We start from the raw sequence: 13138 nt of genomic DNA, 5'->3' as shown, positions 1-13138 counted from the left end.
AGATGCCCTTCTCTTTTTTTCTTTCTCTCTTCTTCTTTCCCTCTGTCACTCTGTCCTTCAAATAAATCTTTTTTTAAAAAGCTGAAAACGAAATTAAGAATGTACTAATAAAAAATTCCACATGGAGAAATAAAAGAGCCTCAGTAAGGGCACTGGGGCAGATCGCATAAATGGGTAGAGCAAGCAGGGAACTCCTCTGACTGGCACGTGGACATGACAAAACCTTTGTCATTGACCTCTCAAACTATGGTGTCAACACTATGGTTTCCACCCATACACTGAGCAGGTTCTTCTCAGTCTTCTCCCAGTCAGTTGCTAAAACTGCAAGCCTGGGAGTTGTTCATGGTGTCTCCATGCCCCTTCTAATCTAAATCCAGTTATCAGAAAATCCTGTTGAATCTACTTCTGAAACACATCCTGAAGTTACTTGCTACTTCTCCATGTTCACAGAGAACACTTGGCTCCCAAATCTCTGGTTCCCACTTGGATTGCTGTACCATCTTCTCTCCTTCCACTTTTGTCCTCCTAGAATCTGCTCACACAGCCCCTGCAGCCCAAAAGATCTTCATGAAACTTCATCCGGTGATGTTCCTGCCTTGTACAACACCCCACAGTAGCGTTACCTTTAAAAGGGATTCTATATCTGTTGGACAAAGCCCCACAAAATATGGTCTCTGTTTCCTCTTCCCACAGTCTCACTCTCATCTACAACCTAGTGAACAGGTCTCTTTCTTATTCTGAATGTGTTAGCGTGACATCTGCCGAGGCCTCCTGGCATTAGCCAGCTACTGGAAACAGCTCTGTGCTGGCCATCCTATACATGGATGATTTCCAACCTACCGAGGCCAGTTTAAATGTCACCTTTTTCCCTCCCTAGCTTTTGGTGAGTGTGTTAATCTAACTGGTGAGTTCACTGCAATAAGGGAGATAGACAACTCTGATTTTTAAACCTTTTCCCTATCTTTGATATTTTCAGTCTCTGCAGTGTCTTCGAGTTTTACCTAATGTATAGACTTTCTCACATTATGTGTTTCTGTTCCTTGATTCCCTTTATCTGGGACTCTGGTTAGACATATGCTAGAATTTTTAATTCTTTCTTTCCTATCTATGAGTATATTTACATGATGTATCTATCTGCTGGCTATATCCTAAGTCATTTCTTTCATTTTCTTATTTTTAAAAAATATTTATTTTTAATTGGAAATGCAGATTTACAAAGAGGAGGAGAGACAGAGAGGAAGATCTTCCATCTGCTGGTTCACTCCCCAAGTGGCTGCAATGGCTGGAGCTGAGGCAATATGAAGCCCAGAGCCAGGAACTTCTTTTGAGTCTCCCACAGGGTTGCAGGGTTACCAAATCTTTGAGTCATCTTTCGCTGCTTTCCCAGGCTACAAGCAGGGAGTTGATGCAAAGTGAAGCAGCCAGGACATGATGTTGGATACAAAATATACATAGCTGGAGAAAAGTTGGGAACACAGAGCCATAGGACATGCACAAATACAGAGGAAGGAGGGGAGGAATCATCAATCATCAATGGGGAAAAAATTGTTAGTAGTGGCACAAAAGCAAGAGATGTGACAAGCTATGGATATATGAGATAGGTTATTCCCAAAGTAAAGGCTATATTTTAAAAAAAATCTATACACTGAGTTGTTATCAAATGTTTGCTTTATCCTAAAGATACAGTTCTTAAATGAAAATTTTAGCCTCTGAGGTTGAAAACCAACAATGATACCAAGAACTTAAGACCCTACTAGCATGTGCACCACATTGCAAATTTGCTCTTTTCTATTTTTCAGCAAATGGATGTGAATATTCATTAACATTTCTTTTTCTTTTCATTTCCCACAGAGTTGCTACCCCATTTGGAGGTTTTGAAAAAGCATCAAAAATGGTTAAATTCAAGGTTCCAGATTTTGAGTTTCTACTGCTTACAGATCCGAGGTTCATGGCCTTTGCCAATCCTCTTTCTGGCAGACGGTCCTTTAATAGGACTCCAAAGGGGTGGATATCTGAGAATATCCCTATTGTGATAACAACGGAGCCTACAGAGGATGCCATTGTACCTGAATCTGAAGACCTGTGAAGAGAACGCTGCATGAGCCACAAAAGCATTCTACTAGTTACTGGCAAAGCTACTGACATTCTTCACCAGCAGCAATAATTTCATAGAGATATACCAATTCTTCTTTCATGGCATTCATTTCAGTCTCAGATCAACAATTAAAATCTTACTTTAAAGAATTTTTGAACTCACTTGTTTTATTTATAACATTCATAAACCTGGCTTATAAACTCTATAAACCTGGTTTAAGTGATTCAGGCTTTCCACTGAACAGGTTCACACAGAAGAGTAACAAAATGTGTAATCTCTGCATCATTTCATACAACTTATTTCAGAATATGTTTTTCAAGCAGCATCCAGAATCAAAATACAGTGCAAGCTGGGAAGACTTCTGACATTTATTACAGCCTCTGGTACAGTGGTTAGGATGCTGCTAAGGAAACCCACAGAGCAGTAACAGGTTAGAGTCCTGCTTCCTTCGCTTTCTATTTGGCTTCCTGTTGCTTGGCACCCTGGAAGGCAACAACAAAGGCTCAAGTAAAAGGGCCCTGACACCCACATGAAAGACCTAAATGAAGTTTCAGGGTCTTAGCTTCAGCCTGCCCAGCCCTGACAGTTACAGGCATTTGGAGAGGGAAGATCTCTGTCTCACTAGCTCCTCCCAAATCTCTGAATCTCTCTGCCTGTCTTATGAAATGAACTTTTTAAAACAAATTAAAGAGATGAAAACCACAGTGGACGCTGTACAGATGTTGTTGGAGGAAATTGTCGGGTGCTTCTCTTCTGGTTACCATGAGAAATGATGATGTTTATCTACTGGCATTTATGATAAGCTCTATTTATAGGCTCCCATCAAAACCTGTTTTGGGTTATTTTAATTTTAAAAATCACATTCATATTCTTTTATGCATTTTGATAAAATGACTTAATAATGTCATGGGATTAGTCATTTTTTTAATGAAATGGAATTGCATTATTTTGATAATCTGCAAATATGCATAATTATACTATATGATGTTTAACCGTTTTGTCAATGATTGAAAAAGAGATTAGCAATTGAACATGCTAGTTATGGATGGAACATTTCTCCCCAGAATCCAAAAATGTATTTAAAATGGAAGAACTTAAGTGTTTTCTCTTCTTTTTTTTTTTCCCCCTTTAAAAAAAAATTGAGTAGGAAATGAAAAGCTAACTTTGTGTTCACTCTTCCGTTTCGTACTTTCCTGGAAGCATCTATTAAGTCTAGCTCAGCTGATGCTTTTGGAAATACCAACATTTTGTTCTGGTTGCTGCACAACTAAGAATTCAAATGCAATTTTGAATGGGTTTTCCATTGACCTTAAAAGCAGCCAAATCTTTCAAAGTCAGAAGAAATATGATAGTCTCCTTAGAACAGCAGGAAAATTCTGGCATTTTTGCACTCGCATTTGTACACATGAAATATGAAAAAAAAGAAATAATATTAGAAGGAATGAAAACCACACTTGCTGATGGACTACTTAATGTCAGGCTTATATTTATTGCTTTTAAAGGCTGTTTAACACATATTTATTCAGTATTACTTTATCTTTACAGATATGCTTAAGTGAAAATATTATGAAAATAATCTCAATGTAAAAAAAGTTTCTTTTTAAAAAGTGTTTATTGTAACTTTATTTAAAAGGCAGAGGAATATGACAGATGGAGAGAGGGTCTTCCATCAGCAGGTTCACTAACCAAAGGCTTGCGACAGCTGGAGGTGGGCTAGGCGAAAAGCGAGGAGCCCAGAACTCCATGCAGATTTCCTACATGTGTGCTAGGGACCCCATCTCCTGTTGTCTCCTAAGCATGGGAAATAGCAGGTAACCAGTTCAAAAGTAGAGTAGCTGGAACTAGAACCAGGCACTCTGAATAGTATGCAGACATCCCAAACAGTGACTTAATTATTGTACCAAACTCTGATCCCAATAATTTCAATTGTGTAAAAGAAAACTGCACTTCAGAGAATTAACATGGCTTGGAACAAGGCTAGCGGTTAAGAGGAAGAATTTGGTGAATCTGGCTCTAAAACATATATTCTAAAAAATCATGGTTTATAACTTCTGTTTCCAAACAAAACAAGAAAATAAAAACAAAAAATAGAAAACAGTGAGGGCCCGGTGCGATCGTGTAGCAGCTAAAGTCCTTGCCTTCAATGTGCCGGGATCCCATATGGGTACCAGTTCTAATCCTTGCTGCCCCACTTCTCATCCAGCTCCCTGCTTATGGCCTGGGAAGGCAGTTGAGAACGACCCAAGGCCTTGGGACCCTGCACCCATGTGGGAGACCCGGAGGAAGCTCCTGGCTCCTGGCCCCGGATTGGCTCAGCGATAACCGTTGCAGTCACTTGGGGAGTGAACCATCGAATGGAAGATCTTCCTCTGTCTCTCCTCCTCTCTGCATATCCGCCTTTCCAATAAAAATAAGTAAATCTTTTTAAAACATAAAAAACAGTGAACCACAGAATCAGAGCTCTATCCATGTATCTGTCTTGTTCTCTGTGTTTATGCCTCTGAGATAAGTAAATCGAATAAAAGTTTTAAAAGACCTTAATAATCATAGGCTAAAAGAAATCCTGTAGCACAATAACATGCCAAAACTATTCCTCCAAATGATATTTCTTTATACGCTTCAAAATTTTAGAGGAAACTTTCCTAATTTCCCTTATACTATTTAACAGAGTATGAATCATGAAATTATATATCCAATATAGTATTTCATCCAGTTATTTAGTGCTAGTTTCCTCCTGTCTCATTGGTAAGATTGGTGATCAACTGGCCAAGTACCCTATACATAATAACTAGAGTAGCATTAATATTTAGAGGCTTAATGAAAACCAAACCACAGATTTCAACCCCTTACCCCCTTTAATCCTTCTTTGAAGTTAGCATTTTCCATCTCTAAAATCAATATTTGAAAGGATGTGAACACTCAAAAACTATTTCTTATTTATAAAATCAAGACAGATACAGACAATAGTTTTTAGTCACAGTGACCATTTGAAACATCCATTTTAAATTTTAAATTTTCTAAATACAAATGGACTCATTCAGGAATGTCTCAGCAGCCTGGATGTGGAGAGAGCCAGTCACACTTGCCAAAGGCAAATACAGAGCAAAATGTCCAGTCGTGGTGAGGCTGAAAAGAACATCCTGAACTTTTCAACTCAGGGCACAGCTGTACCAGCAGACTTATTAATTCTGGAATTTCCTCACTCTGTTGCTTATGCAAGATAAAACTTACATGACATCATTGCAGCTCTTCGGCCACAACTGCTCTTTATGGGGCTTAGGAAAACATGGCTTTGAGCACTGCTTTTCATAGGAAAAATGCTTTTACACGCTGCATGCCCTATTCTGTAGGAAGAAGGGCAAAGCTCTTTCCATGAAGGTAGAAAGGGCCAGGCTTCTGCCAGAAGAACAAGCAACAGGATGCACCCCACTTTAACTCATCAAGCTCCTTGCGAATGTGTAAAAGAATTATTTAAAAACTAGGAGGTTTTTTTTTTTTTTAAAAAAGCTTAACTTTCCAGAAGCAAGGAAAAAAGAAACAAAATTTTAAAATGATCTCAATGGCTTGAACCCAGATGTTATTAGATAAATAAGAGTGTGTGTCACTGTTTGAACTCTTCAGCTACAGCTAGATTTTAACACAGGACATGAACTTCCTTTGGCTTCTCAATGGAATGAGATTTTAGGAGGAAGAGTTGGTGGTCATGGACAGGGAAAGAGAAAACCCCCTCTTCTTTCTCAGAGGTCTTCATTCAGACTCAAATGGGAATTTGTTATTCTGTATTGTGTGAGATTTTGAAACAGATTTCACTGAGAACTTAGGCAGTGGAGACATTTCAGGAAATAGGACTGGAAAAGATTAGAAAGAGAAAAAAGGCAAATTCAATATCACTACCTGTTTTACAAGTGCTGATTGAAGAATTGTGATAGACACTGCCAGCTCAGTAGAAAAAATAAATACAAAAGAATAGGGGGAAAGGGGGTATGCCAGAATGAAGTAGACTGGAAGGAAATACAATTTAGCCTGCTCAAAAGTTGATTACATTATTGTATGGTTTCTGAAGCTTTTTTCTCTCCCCTCTGAAGGAGCTTTGTCTACATACACATAGCTTGATTTGCACTGCCACCCTATTAGATATTGTCATTATATTTTCTTACTATTCACATATAGTAAATAAAACAGTTTGTGCAAAGGTATCTACATTCAAATAATTATTTTGCAAATCAGAGTAACAGGAGAGAAGGAGAGAGAATCTATCCATTGGTTTAGTCCTCAGATGGCTACAGTGGCAGGCACTGGGGCTGGGTCAGGCCAAAGCCAGTAGCCAGGAGTTCATCAGGGTCGCTGCTGTGGAAGGCAGGGGCCCAAGCAGGTGACCATCTTCTCTGTTGCTTTGCCCAGGTCATTAGCAGGGAGCTGGATCAGAAGTGGAGAAGCCAGGACACAAACCAGGGCCCATGTGGTAGGTGGCAGTATCCACTATGCCACAATGCTGGCCTCGGGAGCTAGCTATGGAGTGAGAACTGCACATGCTGATTATTCTCATGTTGGTGATAGAATTTCAAGTGATTAACTTCACTTATTAATCAGGGTTTCCCCAAACTTTTCATAAGGCTTTGAAGGCACCTCCTCCTGAGTCCTTTCCTGATTACTCTTCCTGAAAAGGCACATTTTTTGGCTTGGCACAATGGCTCGATTGGCAAAATCCTCCCCTTGCCAGTGTTGGGATCCCATATAGGCATCACTTCATGTACTAGCAGCTCTACTTCCCATTCAGCTTCCTGCCTGGAAAAGCAACAGAGGATGTACCTGATGAAGCTCCAGGCTCCTGGGTTCAGATCAGCTCAGTTCCAACCATTATGGCTATTTGGGGAGTGAACCAGTGGATGGAAGATCTTTCTCTCTGACTCTCTTTCTCTCTGTAAATATGCCTTTCCAACAACAACAAAAATATTTTTAAAAGAATATGTTTTTTTCAACCTTACTGTACCCTATTTTTTCTTCCACACTTATTATTTGTTAACATAATATGTTAATCCAGATCTTCTGAGAAGCAAATGCCAAGATGACATTAAACATGCAAGAAGATAACAAGGATAGGGTAGGTGTTTGGCTTAGTGGTTAAGATGCCTGGCTCCTCAATCCAGGCTCTCAGTAGTGTACACTCTGGGAAGTAATGGGTTAAGGCATTTGGATCCTGCCACCCACTTGGGAGAGGCTGGCTCCTTGCTTTAGCTTTTGCAAGCATTTGGGGAACTAACCAAACCATAAGGGCTCGCTCTCTTGCCTTCCCTTTTCTCTCTTTGTTTCTATCACATGAATAAATAAATAAAATTCAGCAGGACTAGTATAAAAATGAAACAATAAACAGTTAAATATTTTTATTTTTTTATTTTGGGGGACTAGAAATTAAGTTTATCTTGTTACAAAAAAAATTGAAACCCTTACATAGCTTTCTTTTTTATAATACATGTTTCTATGAACTTTCAAAACTTTTTAAACAATTTTGCATGATACAGTTCCTTAGTCTTAGGAATTTCCCCTTCCACCTTCCTCTTCTCCGTCCCCCAACTGCTTTCCCTATATTGTGACAATAGTCTAGTCCTTCAACAACACTCACAAATCCATCATTCTGCTATTTATGTGCATCCTGACAGTGTGGGTCTAGAGAATGGTGTAAAGTCCAGCATTCTAGTGTCTAGATATGTTTAACAGCTTCCTTGGGAATCCATCTTTTATTCAGAAGTTGAGATGCACAGGCACAAGGTATCTGCATTTTATGATAGATCTACTTATCTCCATTATACAGATCCTCTAGATAAATTTATGTATATACATGCTTACCTATATATCTATTGATCTTATATTTTGCAGGAAGGCTGTCTTTTATCAGAGAGAACATATAATATTTGTCCTTTGGTGATTGGCTTATTTCATTGAGCATAATGATCTAGAGTTGGGATCATTTGGTTACAAATGGTAGAATTTCATGTTTTTGATGGCTGAGTAGTGTTCCACAGTGTAGATATACTGCAGTTTCTTTATCCACTACTCTTCCAGTGACCATTAGGGTCATTTAGAGTTTTATTAGAAATGCTTATGTGAAGGGTAACAGGTGTGGAGTACAGAATGGCTAGGAGGGGTGGGCATTTGATGTAACCACAAAGATTCCTCTTAGGATGACGGTAACCCTAGTGCGGTACTTGGTTTGAATTCAAGCCTTTTGAGATTCAGCTTCCTGTTAATGTGCACTCTGTGAGGCAGCATATGGTAGCTTAAATACTCCATGTGTAAAGACCCAGATGGAGCTGTGAGCTCACGTTTTCGGCAAGGTCTGCCCTTGGCTACCGTGAGCAGTTGAGGGAGTGATCATCAATGGAAAATCTCTCTCTTCCAGTTTTTTTTTAAATAATTTGAAAGGCAGCAGACAGCAAAGTGAAGTGCATGGATGTATTCTAGATTTTCATGCAAGAGTGCTGGGTAGAAGCCACATGTGAGTTGAGTTCAGACAAGAACAATGTAGGCTATTTTGTATTTACCCAAGTACAACAGGACAAGAGAAGGCTCACTACTGAGTTGTCTTTGTGGGAGAGGTCAAGATTCCTAGAAACAGCCAATTTCAGTGCCACTCTCATAGTCATTGCCTGGGAACAGCTAGTGGAGGGTAGTCTTTGCAAAAACGGCTGATGGAGCTGAACAGCACAACCAGCCCCAGGGTCAATTACATTTTTTTTTATTTGCAGGGCTAACACAGACTAAGGAACAATAAAAGGAGTAGTTGTTAAGCAACCATACCTGAATGATAGGAATAGCATTGCAGTGTGTTACCTGATACAAAGTAGGCACTTCAAAAGTGTTGGCTATTGTTAGCAATAAAATTAAAACAAGTACACAGAAAGCAAAGGCATTTAGAACTAAACTGCAGTAGCACTGAAACTAGATTACTTTGGGATGAATATACTTGGTTTTTAGCTGAAACAAATGTATGCTGAACCAAACAGTGACCTGACTCATTTTTAGGATAAGGAATGCCCTTAGCATTGTTTACTAGACTCAAAATTGCCATGGTATCCTTTTTAGGAGCTTCCTTAAAGCAGTCTATTTCTTCTGAATGTTCAGATTTTGCATGTCATTGAGAAAAGATAAACAAATCCACATGTTTGATATCACGATCAGAGGAATTTCTTATGTCTATGTAGTATTGCTTCATATTTTTAGAAAGACTTATTTATTTTTATTACAAAGGGAGATATATATAGAGAAGATACAGACAGAAATATCGTCCATTCACTAGCTGCAATGGCTGGAGCTATGCTGATTTAAAGCCAGGAGCCAGGAGCTTCTTCTGGATCTCCTATGCAGGTGCAGGGTCCCAAGGTTTTGGGCCGTGCTCTGCTGCTTTTCAAGCCTTATGCATGGATCTGGATAGGAAGTGGAGCAACTAGGATACAAACCAGAACCCATGTGGGATCCTAGGACTTGCAAGGCAAGGATTTAGCCACTAGGCCATTGCGCCAGGCCCAAGATTGCTTCATTTTAAAAATTAACAAAAATAACTTTTCATTTAATCATCTGTCCTTTTGAACTAAGGACAATATTGCACCTACCCCAGCTATCGGCAAATGCCTAGGCTGCACTATACCTAGGCAAGTGTTGCATTGCTGGGAGAAAAACATTATCTGGGAGGCAGTCTGGGTTAGTTAATGTCAAATTTGTGTTAATTATAGCAATGTTTCAGTATAGATGCATGTCTTATTTCTTTTTAAGGTATGTGGAGGGCAGATGCCAGCATGGCAGCAAACAAAATCTGAGGACGAGCATGAGTTCTCCCCAGGCAGGTGGGCAGGACCCCTGGCTAGCACAACACACCCTGTACTGGGCACACCTCTGATGGACTGTGACTCCCACCAACAAGCATGAGAATCAGGGCTGGGAATGGGCCTGACTGGATAGGCAATGGTGCCCAACAGTGTGAATGTGGGTTGGACAGTGGGGTCAGCTAGGCTTCGCTAGGCTGCAACACCCATTGACATGTACAACAAGCAAATGGAATGCAAGACAGAATGGACCAGTCTTCTGCACATACTGGCATGCACAGGAACTGGATTTAAGGTTGGGTTTGGTGGGAGCTATAGGGTTCGTACTGACTAGGTTGCAGTTCCTGCTGGTATATGTGAAGGCTGAGTGTGTGGTGAGCAGGGTTGGGCTGGGCTGCAGCATCCATTGGTTTGCATGAGATAGATAGGGGTAGAACTGACTGGGTAACTGCAACCACCAATGTGTGTAGGATGATGTGGATGACAGACTGAGCTGGACCTCACACTGGCTGGTGCACACAGAAGGTAGGTCTGGGGTCACCTATGGTGAGGTTGCTTTGGGGACCCCTCAACTGGAACACTGGATTCAAAACTCCAACCACAGGGAAAATCAAAGGATCTGTGGTCTGACAATAGAGACCATGTGTCAGAATTGGTCCTCCTCGGTTGCTTAAGCCTGTGCAGTAGACAGCATACCCAGATGCACATGGGGGGGGGGGCATGACAAATAATTGAGGCCTGCAGAGAACATCTAGCATTGTGGAGGGCAGAACAAATTGGACAGCTCTTTTGGCCAAGTGTTGACAGCAAGTATCTGGGCAAGTATAGACTCTAAGGTGGACTATGTCAGCCAATGACCCTTGGAAGGATTTCCTTATCCTTGGAGCAATGAGGTCCACAGCATCTTAGAACTATTGAAACCACTCGGGCAGTGGTTTCACTCAGAACATGCTGCACATCTGAGACCTGGAATGTCATTGATTGGCCAGCCGCTATCCCCATGTACTGATGTGGCTGGGATGCTGGGAGCAGCTCTCTCCCTTTCTCTCCCTCCTTGCCCCAGAAACAGGAAGAAAAAAGGAGATTAGAAACAGTTGTCTCACCCACTTCCCCATTTCTCAACCCTCTCCACCCACCCTAATTGGTGGTCCACATGGGTATTCATCCTCTTCAACTATGTAAACATCATCAAAAATAAAACAAATTTATTATAAAAATATTACACCTAAATGCAAGTTATTTGGTGTGACAACCTGTAAATGTATAAACAATAAGAGTAATCTTCCCCAGGTTCCTTGTTCCAGGTTAGGGATATGTCCACCTTGCTTACAGAAAGTAGGTATCAGGAAGTCATAACCAAGGAAAGAAGGCACTTGCTCTCCCATTAGAAATAATGGAAAATGCACCTCAATAAAACTAAGCTAAAAATATCTTCTTTCCTATCTTACCTTGAGTAAGCAGCAGAAATACTTGCCAAATTCCACACGTAGTTCCACTTCTCATAATTAAAATAAACAAATTTATTTAATGGAAAGTCAGAGTGACAGAAATCTTCCATCTGTTATTTTACTCCCCAGATGTCCAACTGCTAGGGCTAGGCCATGCTGATGATAGCAGCCATGATATCCGCCTGGGTCTTCCATGTGGGCAGGAACCCAAGCACCCTGGCCATGATCCGCTGTTTTTCAGGTGCATTAGTGGAAAGCAGAGCAGCTGGGACTTGAAGCAAGGCCCTTCCATGGGGGATTCAGGATACAGAGGCTCACCTTTCTGCACCACAATGTCCACTCCTCTCACACTTAATAATATCCATTTACTTCCATTCTATCTGTTTAAAAAACAGGGTTCATGAAGGTTCTATAGCATGGCTGATGGTGTTTAGTTCCCAGACCTGGATTCCACAGCATCGCAGGCTTGGTGCATATTTTGGAACATAAAGTTAAATGTGATGATTAACCACATTTATTTAAAAAATGTACAGTCTTACTGTAGATGCCTAGGCAGCCTCAGGGTGACTGGAGACTCACTCTAGGGGATGGCAGAATGGAGCAGGCCTGGGAACTGGGAACTCCTGCATGTGTTTGGGTCCCAGGTTGGTGGGGGAGGTTGTTAGGGCCACCCTAACAACCTTAGGCTGGCATGCTGGCATGGTGAACTTGTGGATTGGGCTTGGAAATTCATTAACATGCTTGAATCCCAGGAGGGTAGAGGGGTAGGGTCTCAGGCCAGTCTATGTGCCAGAGGACCAGATCTGGGGTCCTGGGTAGATGGGCAGGGCTCCAGGCCAGCTTACTACCCCCAATTCAGAAGACTGAACTGGGGAGACCATGTGCTCACAGGTGCAGGGGCTGTGGATTGATCAGAAAAGGAAGTATAGGATGTCTGGGAGGGGGCACCACTGAGGGAATACATTGCTGGTGAGGAATGACTTCTGAGAGACTTCTGCAAACAAGGCCACTGTTGTTGCAGGTAAGCAAGCAGGCTAAGACCTACTGGCATCAAGCAGGGCAACTGAAGATCTTTCTGGGTCAGATCAATATACCTGCCCACATGGGTGACCAGACCTGGGCTAGTTAACATCGACTACCACCCACCAATGGACACAAAAGCTAGGGCTGGGAGGGCCTATCTGGTAGGGCTGGACCACAGTACCCACTAGTGAGTGTCAGACCAGGGGATGGGTCACATTAGGCTGGGCCATGACACTAACCAGCACATGAAAGAACTGGGTCTGGGGGCAGATTCTGAGGGTAATATGTGGGCTCATTTCTGTGGGACTCCAGAATCCACTGGTTTGCTTAAGAACGGGGGATAATGACAGACCAAACTAGGGATAATAATGTAACTCCCTGACACTCATGTTTACTTGGGTTGGCAATAGGTCAGTCTGGTCCAGGTTGCAATGTCTGCAGGCACACCCAAGAATTGGGAGTGGGCAGGACAGCCTACAACATCCACTAGCACACACAAAGGCCGAGATTGGGGGACAGATTGCTGGCACATGTGAGATATGGGTCTGGGAGTGGGCCTGGTGGGAGAACTTGGGGAACTCCCCTGGTAGGCTATAGCTCTTACTGGTGAGCACCTGAGTCCATGCTGGTGTTGGTTAACCAGGCAGAGGTACTCCATTTGTTGGCAGGTGTGTGGGTTGGTTCTGGGGCAGTGGAACAGGCAGGGTGGGGCCAAACAGTAGCACACTAACATGTGCAGGAGCCAGGTTGGGGTT

General features: G+C 41.7%; 1 protein-coding gene across 1 annotated transcript in view; it reads left to right on the top strand.

Annotated features, from left to right (window-relative positions):
- MYOZ2 (myozenin 2) overlaps window positions 1-2109 on the top strand; it is a 32654-nt gene extending 30545 nt beyond the window's left edge. Inside the window, exon 5 of the mRNA XM_004594530.3 lies at window positions 1852-2109. Coding sequence (XP_004594587.2) covers window positions 1852-2086 — 235 coding nt within the window. The 3' untranslated portion in view covers window positions 2087-2109. The remainder of the gene's footprint in view (window positions 1-1851) is intronic.
- The last annotated feature ends 11029 nt before the right edge of the window (window positions 2110-13138 follow it).

This window comes from Ochotona princeps, chromosome 7 (genome assembly GCF_030435755.1).
Source record: "Ochotona princeps isolate mOchPri1 chromosome 7, mOchPri1.hap1, whole genome shotgun sequence".
In the NCBI taxonomy this organism is placed as follows: Eukaryota; Metazoa; Chordata; class Mammalia; order Lagomorpha; family Ochotonidae; genus Ochotona; species Ochotona princeps.
This window is presented reverse-complemented; position numbering and strand designations above follow the sequence as displayed.